The sequence below is a fragment of the Galleria mellonella genome, unplaced genomic scaffold, assembly GCF_026898425.1.
Source record: "Galleria mellonella isolate WM207_F2 unplaced genomic scaffold, CSIRO_AGI_GalMel_v1 utg746, whole genome shotgun sequence".
NCBI lineage: Eukaryota > Metazoa > Arthropoda > Insecta > Lepidoptera > Pyralidae > Galleria > Galleria mellonella.
Window position 1 is genome coordinate 2,240,197 of NW_026442148.1, and position 19,441 is coordinate 2,259,637.

At 37.9% G+C, this 19,441-nt stretch overlaps 1 protein-coding gene across 1 annotated transcript; it reads left to right on the forward strand.

Annotated features, from left to right (window-relative positions):
• Positions 1-4,362: 4,362 nt before the first annotated feature.
• On the forward strand, positions 4,363-17,156 carry LOC128202092 (uncharacterized). The gene is made up of 9 exons (XM_052901122.1): positions 4,363-4,489; positions 5,280-5,375; positions 6,166-6,303; positions 10,145-10,292; positions 10,473-10,528; positions 11,092-11,197; positions 11,931-12,142; positions 14,866-15,016; positions 16,336-17,156. Exons 1-9 carry the CDS (start codon positions 4,389-4,391, stop codon positions 16,582-16,584), a joined length of 1,257 nt encoding a protein of 418 aa, XP_052757082.1. The 5' UTR covers positions 4,363-4,388; the 3' UTR covers positions 16,585-17,156.
• The last annotated feature ends 2,285 nt before the right edge of the window (positions 17,157-19,441 follow it).

The window sequence follows — 19,441 nt, forward strand, 5'->3', positions numbered from 1 at the left end:
TTATTAAATATATATATATATATATATATATATATATATATATATATATATATATATATATATATATATATATATATATATATATATATATATATATATATATATATATATATATATATATATATATATATATATATATATATATATATATATATATATATATATATATATATATATATATATATATATATATATATATATATATATATATATATATATATATATATATATATATATATATATATATATATATATATATATAATATCTACTAAAATATCATAAAATTCTTTATTATTTTACCTGAAAGTTTATTTTTAAGCATCGCAGATCAAGTCGGTTTTTTTTTGTGAAAAAACAATCAAGATTCATGTCTACAACATTGAAAATCATTACCTTCTTAACTTTAGGAATCAGTACTCATAAAGCATCGATTATGAGCTTTGAATATTACCCGCTAAGGTTTAAAATTGGTTAAATTATTGTTGTAAATTGCAAATTGCCGGATATACTCGACTACAGTGTTTGTAAACTAACTGGTTATGTTTTCACTGCTTCAGTTGGTACTGGTGAGGTGATATTTTTACATTATTTCATTAACATGTTAAACCAGAGGGAGACTTTGTACAAAAGTCGATTGCTTGGGCACCTCTGTCCCATTCGTGTTTCAACCGTGAAGCAGTTGTGTTTGCATGGCTGTGTTTCGGTTTGAAAGGTGGGATATGGCGTGAATTTACAGGGTACAAAGGAATAACACCTGAGTCCTCAGGAATGGCAACGCATGGGGGGTATCATGGGCGAAACAGTATACTCTGTTATGTCCACGGTACTGCTCATGTCTATAGGCGACGGTTACCACTTTCCAATAGGTGGGCCGTCAACTTGTTTGCCATTTTTAGTTGTATAAAAAAAAATTTTAAAATTTGCCGTGTGGTCCCGGCATAGAATATGCCACCCCTTCCTTTCCCGTGGGTGTCGTTAGAGACGACTAAGAGAACTCAACGGTCGAAGGATAGGCAGCAGCGTCCCCCTTAAAACATCGCCAAAGCCCAACTGCGATTGCCAACCCGGCTGCCAAACATGGCAACTACTGTCCAAAATCTCCCTTATGGGGGAAGCCTATGTCCAGCAGTGGACAGTTAACCGCTGATATGATACGATAAATTGCATAAATAAGTATTAAAATCAGATCCAAATTGGCAATTTAATCACGTATCATACATACATATTATGTAGACACCAGATAAAAAACTGTGTATTACAAAAAAAAAGACGTCAGTGTCGCAAAACCGGTTATTTTGATTTAAAAATTAAACTAGTGAACCGATTTTGAGAAAATTTCTATGAAACTTGTCTAAAACTATATATATATATATATATATATATATATAATAACTAGCTGACCCCGTAAACGTTGTTTTACCTCTTATTGCGAAATATAAAAGTCGCGATTAAAATACAGGGGTTGATCGTAAAACCATGAAAATTTAAAGTTGTGTGTATTTTTCAATGCTAAATCATAATAAAATAAAAATAGAAAAAATTGGTAGAAAATTAAAAAAAAAAATTTTTGGGGACCCTTATCATTGAGGGGTATGAAAAATAGATGTTGGCCGATTCTCAGACCTACCCAATATGCACACAAAATTTCATAAAAATCGGTAAAGCCGTTCCGGAGGAGTTTGGTAACAAACACCGTGACACGAGAATTTTATATATTAGATATAAAAAGAAACAATTTACTAAATCGATCTACAACTGATTGAGTTATGAGGTAACAATTATAAATATGATATAAAATTTATTATATAAGTAGGTAGGTATTATATTTATTCATAGTGTATGTATTTATGTAATATTTTATTATATATTTTAATATTTTATTTAACTGTATATTTGTTTATGTACACTAAATATTATTAGTTGTAGCACTTCAGCTGCCCGCTGACGACACACTTCCTAACTGTATCGGGTTGACTGGAAGAGATCTCTGTTATTCTTTATTCTTTCTATCCTGTCTCTGTCATCAGGTGACAGGTGACAGATGACAGACAGACTTTTACCAGAAGGAGACTTTGTACAAAAGTCGATTGCTTGGGCACCTCTGTCCCATTCGTGTTTCTACCGTGAAGCAGTTGTGTTTGCATGGCTGCGTTTCGGTTTGAAGGGTGGGATATGGCAGTGAATTTACAGGGTACAGAGGAATAACACCTGAGTCTTCAGGAATGGCGACGCACGGAGGGTATCATGGGCGAAACAGTATACTCTTTTATGTCCACGGTACTGCTCATGTCTATAAGCGACGATTACCATTTTCCATCAGGTGGGCGGTCAGCTTGTTTGCCATTCTAAGTTGTATATAAAAAAATACACGTGATTATATTAAAGATATAAGCACTTTTGTACTGACCCGTACCATGCAGGCCGAGTCGTCATAGGCGAATCAGTTCTAGCATTACATTTAGCGGCTAACATGAGCTAACATTCTAATCACATAGAATATTACAAAATGTTATTAATATTTCTTAGTTTATTAGTTGCAGTGGAAGCTGGACCTTCCATCGAAATATATAAAGGTCAATGTAAGTTATCAACTCAAGGCTTGTGTCACTATAGTACTCTAAACTGTATAATATCATTTATCAATCATCAATATATATATGGGGGGGAAAGGGGTTGTTAGCAATGGAGTTTGACAGCCCCATTGCTAGCAATATGCCCCATTTAGGTCGACCTCCATGTGGTTCCCCCTGGAAACCATCGTGAACAATTCTTGTTGAATTCGTCACGATGGGCTAACTGACCTGCTTCAACCTCACCTATTATTCTTCACTGGTGCCCCGCCGGTGTATACCGATAGCGCGGGTGGGGTTACCATTTCATTATCATCCATTATATATATATATATATATATATATATATATATATATATATATATATATATATATATATATATGTATATTCCATCATATAGGGTGGCTTTATGAACGCAATAGAACACAAAACAATGATTTTCAAAATTTTTGTCTGTGTGTACGTTTGTGCACGCTAATTTGCTTTTATGCATTTTAGAATGGCAACCAAGCTGACGGCCCACCTGATGGAAAGTGGTAACCGTCGTCTATAGACATGAACAGTACCGTGGACATAGCAGAGTATACTGTTTCGCCCATGATACCCCCCCATGCGTTGCCATTCCTGAGGACTCAGGTGTTATTCCTCTGTACCCAGTAAATTCACGCCATATCCCACCCTTCAAACCGAAACACAGCCATGCAAACACAACTGCTTCACGGTTGAAACACGAATGGGACTGAGGTACCCAAGCAATCGACTTTTGTACAAAATCTCCCTCTGGTAAAATAATTGGTTAAATGGTTGGTAATCTGGTGGCTGTGTTTCGGTTTGAAGGGTGGGATATGGCGTGAATTTACTGGGTACAGAGGAATAACACCTGAGTCCTCAGGAATGGCAACGAATGGGGGTATCATGGGCGAAACAGTATACTCTGTTATGTCCACGGTACTGCTCATGTCTATAGGCGACGGTTACCACTTTCCATCAGGTGGGCCGTCAGCTTGTTTGCCATTCTAAGTTGTATAAAAAAAAAAAAAATTTAAATAAATACACACGTAATGTTAACAGAGATTTAAAAGAGTAACTGTTGAGTTTCTCGCGGGCTCTTCTCAACAGATAACGACCTTCCGAACCCTGCAGTAGATTAAAAACAAATAACGATTTAAAAGTGCTAGTTATTGAAGTCGCTGGCGGAAGAACCGAAAAAAAACAATTTTATAAATATAACAATTTTTTTTTAATAGGTTATAATGGAATGGTAACCCCGCCTGCGCTATCGGTATACACTAGCGGGGTACCAGTGAGCGGTGATAGGTGAGGATGAAAGCAGGTCAGTTAGCCCATTGTGACAAATTCAATGATAAATTGGTCACGATAGTTTCCAAGGGGAACCGCGTGGAGGTCGACCTGATAGGGTATATTGATAGCAATGGGGACTAAACTCCTCATTACTAACAATCCCTTCCTCCATGTAACTAAATTTAATTCTAAAATTAATTATTACAATAATAGGTGTCTTCAGATCGATGTGTGATCCGTAAGTGAAGTTATATAAAATCAAACATAAAGGAAATGGGTATTTTTGCTGCGGGAATTGAAATGTTAACTCGACGCAGGTGTCTTTCTCGGTAGCGCACCTTCTTGTGCCATGCTAGGTGGTCCGATCCGATCGCCGTTGAGGGTGTGTCGTAATACTTGATAGGTAATTATCAAAAACATTTGAAATAGTCAAGCTTTCTAGCAGTCAAGCTGTCTTCGGCTATATGTGATCTTAAAACTGCATTGATTTTCAGACTGTACAGACCCTCGGACGATGAAGAAGCACCCTGCGTACACGGAATGGGCTGATGCATACTCTTGCTCCCGACACCGCTGCCAGCCAGGAGGGCGCAACTTAGCTATATATACAGTCGGGTAAATTAGTTTTTGCCACTCTTTTGCCGTATGGTTCTGGCATAGAATGCCAGAACTATACGGCAAAAGCCAACCCTTTCTTTCTGGGGGAAAGGGATTGTTAGTAATGGAGACTGAGAATCCTATTGCTAGCAATATATCCAACCAGGTCGATCTCCTCGCGGTTCCCCCCGGAAACTATAATGGTTAATTCCTGATGAATTCATCATGATGGGCTAACTGGCCTATTTTCATTCTCACCTATCACCTTTCTAAATACCTTTCAATTATTTATTATAATATTTTTATTTCAATTTATCAATATAAGGTCTGAATCGTTTAGAAACCATTGTCCCTTGCTCCGTGCTTTCGAGGGCATGCAGCATCTTCTGGTAAGTCAACTTAAACATATTTGAGTATAAGGAAGACAACCTAGAGCCACTTGATACCACAGGATGGCAACCATACGGTTACTAGTAGTAGCTTAGCTATGGTACCTATGATACCATTGCATAGCTACTACATTCGTGTTTCAACCGTGAAGCAGTTGTGTTTGCATGGCTGTGTTTCGGTTTGAAGGGTGGGATATGGCGTGAATTTACTGGGTACAGAGGAATAACATCTGAATCCTCAGGAATGGCAACGCATGGGGGTATCATGGGCGAAACAGTATACTCTGTTATGTCCACGATACTGCTCATGTCTATAGGCGACGGTTACCAGTTTCCATCAGGTGGGCCGTCAGCTTGTTTGCCATGCTAAGTTGTATAAAAAAAACCTAACCTTATAAAAAAAGAAACTTATTTCGCAGCTGCAAACGCGTGGAAGCCCCAGAATCGGCAATAGAGTGCGAGGAAGTGGTGGAGGACACCAACATGCAGTTTCCATTCTGTTGTACTCGACTCAGGTAAACCCATGGTCATATTTTAATTGTCCATAACAAATTAATCTACATATATATATATATATATATATATATATATATATATATATATATATGTGTGTGTATTCCTTATGTATTATTATGTATAATTATTTCAGTATGTTGCTATAATTATGTCCCATATTTTTCACCACATCTGCCCTTCACACGCTTTCTGTTCTCACCTAATGGTTACCTGGTAGAGAATGCCATATGGCATAACTAACTAACATAACCTTCAAGAAAAGAGTATATTCCTTTTTAAAAGGCCGGCAGCACACCTGCAATGCCGCTGGTGTTGTGGGTGATCATGGGCGGCGGTAGTCACTTACCATCAGGTGAGCCGCATGCTCGTTTGCCCCCTGTGTTGTAAAAAAAAAAAAAAAAAGCTCGCCATTTGTACAAAGTTTTATTGTGCAATAAAGAATAAATAAATAAATAAATATCCCTCTCCTTCCTTTCTTTGGACGTCGTAAGAGATGACTAATGGAAGTTAATAATCGAAGAATAGGCAATAGTATCCCTATTAAAACATCACCAAAGTATAACCGCGGTTGCCAACCCGCCTGCCAAGCGTGGCAACTACTGGCAAAACCCCCACTTATGGAAAAGGCCTCTGTTCAACAGTGGACAGTTAACGGCTGTCCACGAGTATAGTTTTTTAGCGACTTCCAAAAGACGAAGTCTAAAAACTCTTAACACCAGGCGACACTGTGTATACAGTGCTGTTCATATCCACATGCTATAGCTATATATAAAACTTTGTTCCTCGCAGATGCCTAGTCGTGGTGCGTGGTGAGGTGTGGACACGTGTGCTGGGACAACCGTGGGAGACCCTACCAGCGGCACCCTGGAGTCACATGTACAAAATGAAGAAACCGCCGCCGAGTACTGGAGGGCCATTCCTGCCCAAGTAAAGATTTACTTTGTTACGGATATGAATGGACAAGTTACTGTGGTCCCGGCATAGAATAGGCCATCCCTTCCTTTCCCGTGGGTGTCGTAAGAGCCGACTAAGGGAGGGCGAGGGATGGGCAGCAGCGTCCCTCTTAAAATATCTCTAAAACGTAACTGTAGTTGCCTATCCGCCTGCCAAGCGTGGCAACTACTGGCAAACCCCCCAAGGGGAGGCTTATGTCCAGCAGTGGACAGTTAAAGGTGGATATGATGAGGTCGATAGAAATTTTGTTCCATAAAAAAAACCAAAAAAAGAACAAAATAAATAACTAGACTACTGTACCGATATTAATGAAATTTCTATAAAACCAATCTGATAGTAAGAGAATTTTCCAAATCGGTATATAAATGACAGAGTTCTCAGGTATTTGTTATAGTAAGTAGTTATAATAATTAATCTATGGGGGGAAAGGGATTGTTAGTAATGGAGACTGAGAATCCCATTGCTAGCAATATACCCAACCAGGTCAATCTCCTCGCGGTTCCCCCTGGAAACTATCATGATTAATTCCTGATGAATTCATCATGATGGGCTAACTGGCCTGTTTTCATTCTCATCTATCACCCTTCACTGGTGCTCCGCCAGCGTATCCCGTTAGCGTGGGCGGGGTTACCATACATTTTATTCCGTCAAAAAAATCTATCTATACTTACAATAAATCTGTAGAAAGGTCAATTCTGTACATGAAATATATTTCCAAAATCACTATCAGGGGGTACTTCACTTGACTTTTTCTAATTGTCATTGTATATTTTTATATTTCTGATGCAATAAAGAGATAAATAAATAAATAACAAACGTAACAAAATATAAATTTGAGTACCTCTTACTTTTTAGGGTTCCATACCTCTAAAAGGACAAACCCTTATAGGATCACTTCGTTGTCCCTCCATCCGTCCATCTGTCTGTCAAGAGCCTTTTTCTTAGAAACGCGTGAAGGTATAAAGTTGAAATTAATATCATATGCTCAGGTCTGCAATCTCTTGAAGCAGTGAAAAATCAAGCTTCTAAATCGACGCGATCGAAAGATACGGCCATTTATGTTACATTTATATCGCATATTTTGACATTCGCAAAGGGAATCAAAACCTATAGGGTACTTCCCATTGACCTAGAATCATGAAATTTGGCAAGAAACAATGTCATGTAGCACAAGTAAAGGAAAAAATCGGAAAACCGTAAATTTACGTGTTACTTATTTCACACAATTTTTTTTTTTTGTAAATGTCGCTGCACTTTTTTGCCTAACTGCTTACTTTATGGGGAAAAGGATTGTTAGCAATGGAGTTTGACAGCCCCACTGCTTGCAATATACCTTATTAGGTCGACCTCCACGTGGTTCCCCCTGGAAACCATCGTGAACAATTCATGTTGAATTCGTCACGATGGGCTAACTGACCTACTTCATCCTCACCTATCATCCTTCATTGGTGCCCCGCCGGTGTATACCGATAGCGCGGGTGGGGTTACCATTCCATTATCATCCATTTAAAAAAAACGGCTTACTTTTGATTTCCAATTTTTAATTTCACCTTAAATAACATTAATATTGTAATTGGAGTCGCTTTGGGGACAAATTTTATAGAGAAATTTACAACATAAAAGAGGAAAAACAGAAAAAATCTTCGAGACTTCATTCCAGGAATGAACGACCAATTTACATTGCTTACAAGTTCGTACGGGACCCTCGTTGCGCGAGTCCGACTCGCGCTTAACCGGCTATTTTTATTTATAGTTGGTTATTAAAAAATAGAAAGTTATCGTAAATGATACTAGCAATAATATATTAAAATTTGATTGCCCTATTTATCATTACCCCTCTATGATAACAATAAAATATTTTTTCCACTCATATCTATCCGTTTTTAAGTGGCCATGTTTATTTACAGAGCGCTATCTCTCGCCGGCCTAACGACAGTAGCATTTCCTTTGTCGGTTACTTATCTAAGTGTAGGGCGGTATGCACAATGCACACGTAACAACTCTTTGGTAGAATAAGCGCGTAGTCACAAGTAGACAGGTTAAGAAATTTTAATTCAAATAAACTTAAATAAGAAATAAGTAAGTCCACCCTTGCTCGTTTATAAATTTATAAACAACATTTATATAGTACATTACTGCAGCGGACAGCAACTGAGGCATTGATAGACGAACGTGCAAATGTGGGCCAAGGCATAGCCGAGGCACACATACGTGAGTCCATCAATGCCTAGTTGTGACCAAGGCTTGTATAGTACTTTTCTCAAACAATGCGCGGAAATCAAAAACACAATTTTACTTTTTAAGTTCAATGACGAACAACGATCAATAATAATTTTTCACGCGCCATAATGTTCCTTTGTTTTTTTTTTCCATAAACAGCTTTCTATTTGCAAGCCAGTTCGAAATTTAAATAAAACCTTTTTTTAGTTACCTCCTCGGTAGCCATATTTCAAAGTAAAAGGTCATTCCATTTTTTAATTACAGGACAGATATGAGTTTACATAGTAATTTAAAACACGACAGATATGGATTTTCATACAACTTTTGCCGGTCGCTGCCCGCATGTATCTGGCCAGTACGGCAATTTTGATTTATCTCGAAGAAGATTGTCAAAATAATGCTCACATTTCCAAGCATGTTTGAGAAAAATACATTATCTTACGTGTAATTTACAAGTACAATAAAGAAATATATATATATATATATATATATATATATATATATATATATATAGTAGTTGCCACGCTTAGCAGGCGGATTGGCAACCGCAAGGAAGGGGTGGCTTATTCTATGCCGGGACTACACGACGTATTTACAATAAAGCGTATTTAAATATACAAGTACTATACATGGGTGATATCAGGAGCACTCCGAAATGTATATATTGGTTCCTTCAGGACAATTATGTGGGTCAAGGTCATTGTTCATTTTAGTATCGTCCATATCAGTCAGATATCATATGATGCGACACTGTCCATTCGTCTGTCTGTCACAGCGTTTTTATCGACTTGAAATTTGGTATAGATTTACACATTGTGTATATTATTATATATTTATTTATTTATTACATCCACTGGGTGAGCCTTACAGTCTTCCAATACGCTCACCCAGGAAAGCATGAGTATGTATGTGTATATATGTGTATGTATGTATATATGTTTGTTTACACTAATATTATAAAAAGGAAAACTTTGTTTGTTTGGTTGTAATGAATAGGCTCAAAAACTACTGGACCGTTTTTAAAAATTCTTTCACCATACGAAAGCTACATTATCCACGGGAATCGCCACTTTTTTAAATGTGAAAATGTCCACCCGTGCGAAGCCGGGACGGGCCGCTAGTCTCTAATAAGAGATTTCATCCAGCTAAACCTTTTCATGTGAATTGGATGTTATTTTAAAAAATAAAAATAGGCAGTCATACAATTTGCGTCCATTGTATGAACACATTCATAAGATGTGTATACACACAAAGAATAATACAAACTACACATTATAAATTACATAAAATACATAAACCCTCTAAACATATACTTAACACATACATATAACTTCTCCACTTGAGGGGGCAAGGGATTGTTAGTAATGGAGACTAAGAATCCCATTGCTAGCAATATACCCAACCAGGTCGACCTCCTCGCGGTTCCCCCTGGAAACCATCATGATTAATTCCAGATGAATTCACCATGATGGGCTAACTGGCCTGTTTTCATTCTCATCTATCACCATTCACTGGTGCTCCGCCAGCGTATCCCGTTAGCGCAGGCGGGGTTACCATACCATTTTCATCCAATAAAAAAAATCTTCACTTGTAGGAGTCCAAACGAAGGTCCTGTCTACAAGCTGACGGAGCAAGAAGACGTATTCCCCGACAAAGTGCTCAGAGCTGCCAAGAAATGCAGCGGCGACTCGCCCGAATGCAACAGCATCGCTCCACGGGCCGTCCCATTACCGGATATTGTTGTGAGTACATATGTCAAGCTGCCGCTATCCTATTTAGGAGTGCTGCCCATCCCTCGCCCTCCCTTAGTCGCCTCTTACAACACCCACGGGAAAGGAAGGGGTGGCCTAATCTATAGCGAAACCTACATGGTTTATTGTTGGTTTTACATTAATTAATTAATACTATAATATTGGTTTCAGATCGCTTTATCCACGAGTAATGAGCAAAAGGAATCCAAAAAAATAAAAAATGTCAGGTAAATAATAGAGTTATTTTGTCATATGCAAACTAGAAGACGTCTGTACGTCTGTACATAGGAGATATTAAAAAAAATGAAAAATGAATACGTATTAATAATATCAATACAGGTGAAACAATTATTAAAAAAAAAAAAACATTACTGTCTCTCTATTGGCGATTGGCCGATACAAATTCCTTGAATTTTATCACATACTTTTTTTTTTATGCAAACAAGCCGACTAATAGAAAATGGACGTCGCCTATAGACTGGTTTTATCACAATTTAAGTCGGTTTTTTGTGGGACCCAATTTAATATTCGATGTCGGTTAACATTGTTAAATATTAAAAAAAAAAAAAACTATCTGTCCAAATATTTAAATCCACGTGGAAAAAAAAACAAAAGTATAAAACCAATTCCCAACAGCAATATATATAAAGAGATGTAACATTGACACCTTTAAGAATGGAGCATACTTCTTACCAAAGGGCTGGTAACACACCTGTAATGTCTTTAAAGTTTATGGTGCCTATGGGCGGTGGTAATCACTTACTATCTAATTTTTTTAAATGTTATCCAGAAATAAAGAGGTAAGGCACAAAAGGGCTCGCAAGCAACCGTCTTCGTATTATGACGAGGAAGCTCCAGAAGCTCACATCGATCGAGAGAATGAATATTTGCCAAGTGTATGTACTGAGTTACATTAAATTTTTTATAATAATAATTATTCATAACTTTTGCTTAACGAGATGCTTGCTTGACAAATTTACAATTGTCTGTAAATTTTTCAATCATCATCATCATGATGATCAGTCGTTAATTGTCCATATAAAAAGTGATGCATTCATCCGGAGGTATTCTTTAGAGAGCGTACGGCATTTTACGTCACAGCGCCTCATACACTACACATTCTTGATACATTTTCATTCTTCTAAATTACTACAGACCGCGTTATATAACCAGAGGGAGACTTTGTACAAAGCTTAGGCACCTCTGTCCCATTCGTGTTTCTACCGTGAAGCATTTGTGTTTGCATGGCTGTCTTTCGGTTTGAAGGGTGGGATATGGCGTGAATTTACAGGGTACAGAGGAATAACACCTGAATCCTCACGGATGGCAACGCATGGGGGTATCATGTGCGAAACAGTATACTCTGTTATGTCCATGGTACTGCTCATGTCTATAGGCGACGGTTACCACTTTCCATTAGGTGGGCCGTCAGCTTGTTTGCCATTCTGTTGTATAAAGGAAAAAGGTCTTTGTATGGATACCTATGTCCCAATCGTGTTTCTCTTTCCCATCCGTGTTTCTACCATGTAGGATGGGACAGAGTTAGTACTTTGTCCCATCCGTGCATTAGTATGCTTGGCTTGAGCAAACTCTTCCTTCCAATTCAAAAGAAAAAAAACATATATGCAGGAACAGGTTGGCGTCTCGTATGAGAACGTCTACCATCAACCCGAATTCCCACCAGCTGAGACCGAGAAGAAAGAGGAGAAGTCGACCAACCTCCAGGCCCTGGTAGACGCGATCGGCACCAGGATGAGGGACATTGAGAATGTGGTGCAGAAGATGAGCGAGAAAGTACACCAGGCGAAACCCGAAGACGTGGCTGAATTTAGCGTCGAGAAGTGAGAGAAAATGCTGTTCTGTCTTTTTTTTATTACAGCATTAATATGTGACCACACTTTCTTGAGAACATAAAGGCAACATGGTCCATGAGTGTGGTCAATCAAAAAGAGAATGTTTTGCTTTCAAAAGTTGAACGTACGTGTGTCGGCTTACTCGCTGGTATCGCTAGGTCTTGTAAACAAATCGTTTGGTATATTATCCATTATCATAACTCATGCATGCATGTCAGTTCCAAAATGCTCAGACAATTCAAGAAAATGAGTCTTATTCTTCTGGCTACAGGTGCCATTTCACCACTATCTGTTTCTTCATTCCTTATTCCCTATTTATTCAACATTTCTTTCAGCATGCCCTAATCGAGGAAGCTGAAGGAATAGATTTTACCACGCCATTTCGATGTTCTCATTGTTTCCAGGAAATTAACTTATTTAAGACGCTTCTTCGCCATCAGAATGTGGAGCTCTTAATTCCTAGTGTATTTGTTACGGACGTAAATGGACCAACTGACCTGACTTCGTACTCATCTATCCCTTACTGGTGTCCCGCCAATATATACCGATAGCGTAAGCAGGATTACCGTTCTATTATTAACCTACCGACCAGCAATATGCCCTGTCAGGTCGACCTCCCCGCGGTTCCACCTGGAAACGATCGTGATTCATTGGTAAATTTGTCACGATGGGCTAACTGACCCGCTTTATTTCACTTATCATCCCTCACTGATGACCCGTCGGTGTATACCGATAGCACAGGCGGGGATACCATTCCATTCCATTATCATCGATTAAAACCTACCGACCAGGGGGGAAAGGGATTGTTAGCAATGAAGTTTAACCCATTGCTAGCAATATACCCTATCAGGTCGACCTCCACGTGGTTCCCCCTGGAAACCATCGTGCTGAATTCCAAGTGCATTCATCACGATGGACTAACTGGCCTATCTTTTTATTCTCACCTATCATCTCTTATTGACGCCCCTCCAGCGTATACTGTTACCATTGTCACCCATTAAAAAAAACATACCAACCATTTGACTTTTTATTGCATTTCCAGTTTGTATAAAACTTTTGTCACGAAGCAAAAGTAAGTTTGTGCGTTTTTTTTTTATACAACTTAGAATGGCAGACAAGCTGCCAACATCTATGCCAACAAGCCACATCCCACCGTTCAAACCGAAACACAGCCATGCAAACACAACTGCTTCACGGTAGAAACACGAATGGGACAGAGGTACCCAAGCAATGAACTTTGGTACAAAGTCTCCCTCTGGTTTGTGCGTGAGAGAGATTTTACTTTTATGTCTTTAGAGCATTAACGGATTCAGACGGATCGCTGCTTCGCAAGCACCATAAAAGAGACAACGCAGAACCCGGGAATGATTTTAAAGCGAAAAAACCAAGCCCTGATGCTGAACACTATAAGAGGTACGTAATATTGATCCTCTAGATCTTTCATCAGGGTTTCTTAATGTGGAGTATGTATGTCACTTGAGGTACACCAGTTAATTGTAGGGGGTATGCGATAAAAATTACGTAATCATTCAAAATGTCTACCAAAAATTTAATACCATTTGTACTAAAAAACAAGCACATATGAATAAAATACCTTATTTGTTTTATCTCTATTTTAAAGGGTTTGCTGTGATCTAGAAAATCTAATAGGAGTATGTGGAGACATAAGTTTAAAAAACTTTGCTCTGAACAAATCGCAAATAAATATAATTTATATAATTTACGATGGCAAACAAGGTGACGATCCACCTGGTGGAGAGTAACCTTCGCCTATTGGAGGGAAATGGATTGGTAATGAGATCTAAAAGCCCCATTGCTAACGATATATCCTCTCAGGTCAACCTCCACGCGATTCCCCCAACGTGGAAACCAGCGTGGTTAATTCTTGTCGAATTCATCATGGTGGGCCAACTGACCTGCACTCAATCTCACCTATCATCTTCCACTGGTGCCTCGTCGGTGTATACCGATAGCACGGGCTGGGTTGCCATTCTATTTCCCCTATAAGAAGAGGCACTATAGTGTTATGCCCCTATGGTTTTTAACTTCACTGCCATATAACAGGGGGTTGCCTTGTGGTCCGGGCTTATAGTGAACCAACCCCTCCTCTCCCATTGGTGGCATAAGAGGCGAAGTTGTAACGTAAGGGAATTTAATGGACGAGGACCAGGCAGCAGCGTCACTCTTAAAACCAAAGACTACCTGTGGCTGCCAACCCGTATGCCAAACGCAGCAACTACTGGCAACCCCTCCCCCCTTATAGGGAAGCCTATCTTCATGGATATACCCTATCAGGTCGACTGCCACGCGGTTTCCCCTAGAAACTATCGTAACTAATTTATCGTTGAATTCGTAACGATGAGCTAACTGACCTGCTTTTTCATCCTCACCTTTTTTTATACCACTGAGGTGGCAAACAAGCATACGGCCCACCTGATGGTAAGTGGTTACCGTAGCCTATGAACACCTGCAATACCAGAGGTATTACGCGTGCGTTGCCGACCCTGAAGAAACCTTTTGAAGAACCCCACGCTGTAGTCTCTTGGGAAAACCTCGGCAGGGAGCTCTTTCCACAACCTGAGTGTTCGTGGGAGGAAGCATCTCTGAACCTATCGTCCCTCACTGGTATACCGATAGCCAGACCGAAGTTACCATTCCATTTTCACATTTAAAAACCTACAGATCCTTTTTTACGCTTCTTCTGTTTAAAGGTTCTCTATTCGTAACCGCGCCAGTAAGTACCTGCACAGCACGACAGATGGCAGTACTGAACCAACGCTCTTCCTCGAAGACACCAGCATGAATGGGTACTTCAGCGATGCCAGTAACAGCGTGCTGAGGAGAGCTGGCAACCCACCAAAGGTAACTATTATTAGTGTTGGGGGGAAAGGGATTGTTAGTAATGGAGACTAAGAATCCCATTGCTAGCAATATACCCAGCCAAGTCGACCACTTTTGTTAGGGGAAAGGGATTGTTAGTAATGAAGAGGTTAGTTCTCATTGCTAACAATATACCGTATCAGGTCGACCTCCACGCGGTTCCCCCTGGAAACCATCGTGACTAACTTATTATTGAATTTGTCACGATGGGCTGACTGACCTGCTTTTTTCATTATTCACCTATCATCCCTCACTGATGCCCCGCCAGCGTATACCGTTAGCGCAGGCGGGGTTACCATTCCATTAATCATGCATTAAAAAAAACAGATCGACATCCTCGTGGTTCCCCCTGGAAACTATCATGGTTAATTCCTGATGAATTCATCATGATGGGCTAACTGGCCTGTTTTCATTCTCATCTATTACCCTTCACTGGTGCTCCGGCAACGTATCCCGTTAGCACAGGCGTTTTCACCCATAAAAAAAAACTATTATTAGTGACACATATAAGATCATTTACAAAGATTGCTCTCAACAATAAGACCGCCTCGCTGTACTTATACAACTGTATCGTTACATTTATCGTTTTGCTTATTCCTTATATTGTATAATGCAAATAAAGTATATATACATTATTAATTCATTTTCCAAGAGGCCTGGCAATAAAAAAATAGCACGTGTGTGATGTACTTTTAGACATGTTTTTGTTCATAACTGAAATCCTCCAAAATCGTTAAAATAATGGTTAATTGAGAAATACTTAACCGATTTTAGAAATTTATTATTTTTTCCTATATAAATACATATTTATCAGCGAGTAACATGGGTTATGTTTTATGAGTAACGCGTGGGCTAGTATAGTATTATATTATCTGTGGCGTGGGTGAAACGGTATACTCTGTTATGTCGATGGTACTGCTTATGTCTTTAGGCGACGGTTACCACTTTCCATCAGGTGGGCCGTCAGCTTGTTTGCCATTCAAAATCATTAAAATTCATCTAAAATCGCCGTGCGGTCCCGGCACAGAATGGGCCATCCCTTCCTTTCCCGTGGATGAGGTAAAAGGCGATTAAGGTAACTTAACAGTCTAGAGTTGGGACAGCAGTGTACCTCTTAAAACATGACCAAAGGTTGACAGCGGTTGCCAATCGCCTGTCAAACGTGGTAACTATTGGCAAATCCCCCTCTTATGGGAAAGGCTTATGTTCAGCAGTGGATGGTAAGCGGCTGATAGGATGATGAGAGATTTAATACTGTTTACCCGTGCGAAATGTTATTAAAATATTAAATTACATAATAGGAACCAGTGGCCATCTACATGGCGCCTGTGGAGATCCGCCGAAAAAGTCACGCCAGCGTCTCCGACTCCTCGAGCGAGGTGGAGAAGAAGCATAAGAAACGCACTCATAAGAAGAAGCGAACTAAAGACAAACCCCATAAGAAACACCATAAGGAGGAGAAAAGGAAACGGTTGAATAGGTTAAACTCGGTTGAGGCGGACAGGATAGTTGTATCTTTGGAAGACAGTAGTGAGATAAGCAATAAATAGATATGATAAAATTCAACGATGTCTTACACCTCAAGAATGGTAATGGATAACGGGAACCATAGATATTACAGAGTGTTCTGTTATGTCTATGGTACTGTTCATGACTAAATATGATAAAATTGTCAATTCATAGCAGGCTAGTGTATAGAAAAAATATACGGCCGTATAACCCTACCAAATTCAGATACAACCTACTTGCATACTTTCTACATAAATTGTGTCGAATATATATAATCTAGTAATGTAAAATTTGTTATTGTCAAATATTTGACATATCATACATTTTCTACACACTAGCCTGCTGTGAATTGAGAAAAATAGCAACTGATGGTGTATCTTTCGTCCTCTTTTTACTAATTATATTTGCATAGGAAGAAAGGAGACAACCATATGATTTACAGTTTTTATTTAGTTGGCATCATCTTATTTGCCTTTTTAAGTATCATAGAAAAAAAATGTGGACCTTTTAGCATTTTTAGTGGATGTTTTTAGTTAGGTTATAGGTGAACTTGATAAATGGCTTCATATTTTTAAAATAATGCTATGAAATATTCAGTCATTTGTTGACAAATCAGAATATATTTGTATCAATAATTCTAATAAAATTTTATATTAAAAACTTTTTTTTTTCTATTTTTCTTTTTAACACCGATTGATGTCCTCGATATTTTAAGATTGTGATCCAAAAAAAAAATCGACTTGAGTTGTGGCAAAAGTAGTTATTTCGATTTAAAAGTATTTTGAACTTTAAGTATAAACAATTTGAATATCCTTTCAAATAAAAAAAAATCAAATCGGTTTATAGCGAAATTGCAGAATTTTGCTTTTAATATTTAAGAGGGACGGTAAGGGCGAAGAGCAGCAGCGTCTTTCTTAAAACATCTCTAAAGCCTGACTGCGGTTGCCAATCCGCCTGCTAAGCGTGGCAACTACTGGTAAAACCTCCTAAGAGGGAGGCTTGTGTTCAGCAGTGGACAGTTAAAAGCTGATATGATGATGATGATATTTTATATTACTAAAATCCATTAGCAAGCGAACAGCAATAAACATTAGTGCTGCCTCTACAAAGCGATGTAGGTACTAAAGTTATTATGAATTAGTTTCATTTATTGCTACTCGACCACTGGTGGCGCTATTTATCAGTGAAAATAGGTTCTAATCCATCTTGGGACTATAATAATAATAAATGCTACACAATCACACCATTTGTCTAGTCTTCAAGCTGGGGAAACAAGACACTCAGACCCAAATCAATTCAGAAAAGTTCGTGTCCTAAATTGGTCTCCCCGGGAATCGAACCCGATACCTCATTTACGCATAGCTACGCATGGTTAAAATACCTTAAAAATATATTAAATTTTCACTAGATAGCGCTTCTATATGTCGTTTATTCTGTGCAGGTAACTTTTACTTACTTAAATTACTTTTTTGTGATTGGATTCCAATTGTATGTATACACTATATAATTTAATATTTCTATGAAATTAAAATAGTAAATTGATTAAGTCTAGAAGATAAAAAATCTTATTTGTCTAGAAATTTATCATAGAAATGTCAGATGAGTTTCTTCTTGTCTTCAATGGCAATCGGTCATTTTTACGACCATTTCGGCCAGCATTACGTATAAGAGGCTCGTAACTCGAAAATTATTATTATTCTACAAGTAATATTTAAAGCACACCACAATTATAACAAACGTATTGCCCCATCGCGTATTAATGTATACTCAAACTACAGCTATTCAATTTAAAATAAATGTTCACCGTTCCCGCCATTTTTTCCAGATGAATTTCGTAAGTTTTGTTTCTTTAAACCTGTTCGAGTCGGAGAAAAGAGTAATTCTATGTAAATAACGATTCATCCTCAGAAAAAAAAAACATTTTATTTTAAACAAAATACTTAAATGAATATACCTGTCTATACTTCCTTAATAATAAAAATAAATGTTTTGAAGTAATTCAATTAGTGATTCAGAACGCACCGCAAAACAAAAGAGTTATCTACGTGTGTGTTGCCAACTTTGCTTTGTCAAATCTAGGATTAGCTATTTATCACTAGGGTGTGAAATTGTTAGTGATGAGGTACGAGTATAAGGCCCCCGTTGTTAGTAATGTACAATATCTGATCGATCTTCACACATTCTCGTTTAGAAACTATCGTGATAAATTTCCGGTTAATTTCACAATGGGCCTATAAACCTGATTTTATCCTCACCTGTCTTTCATTATTCATTGATGCTTCATCTGCTTATATTAATAGCACGGGTGACAGTACCATTCCATTTTCATTCCATAAAAAACATAAATATCTCCTCTCCTTTATATTAATGATACAAAAAATATCCTAATTTAGATTTTTTTTCCAAATACAATGAAACTATAAATTTAAGTAAATAATATCAAGATAAATTCTCACGGATTTACCAGTCCATCATCGCCCATTAAAAAATTGTTTTAGTGCCTTCTTTTCAGTCTCTTATATTTTATTTAGCCGTAAATATGTCCCAAGAAAGGAAATGAAACATGTTTAAATAAAAAAGTTTCCACCAAAAATAGAGTTAAAAGTATTAGCTTCTAGAGCTATCCACAACAATTATAATAATAATTATTAATGATATATTCTGTTTATTTAATTATTTTATTGTTTTGTGGCCTTTTTAGAAGTGAAGAGTGTAGTAAATATATTACTGCACTAGGTATTATTTTGCAAAAGTCCATATCAGTGACTAAGCAATTAGAATTATTTTAATTCCGCTAGAATTAGTATGCGTGTGACAACCCACAAGCATTCCCAGTAGCATCGAACGATGATCACTAGGCATATTTGTTTGATGATACCTTATTTAGAATTTAAACAC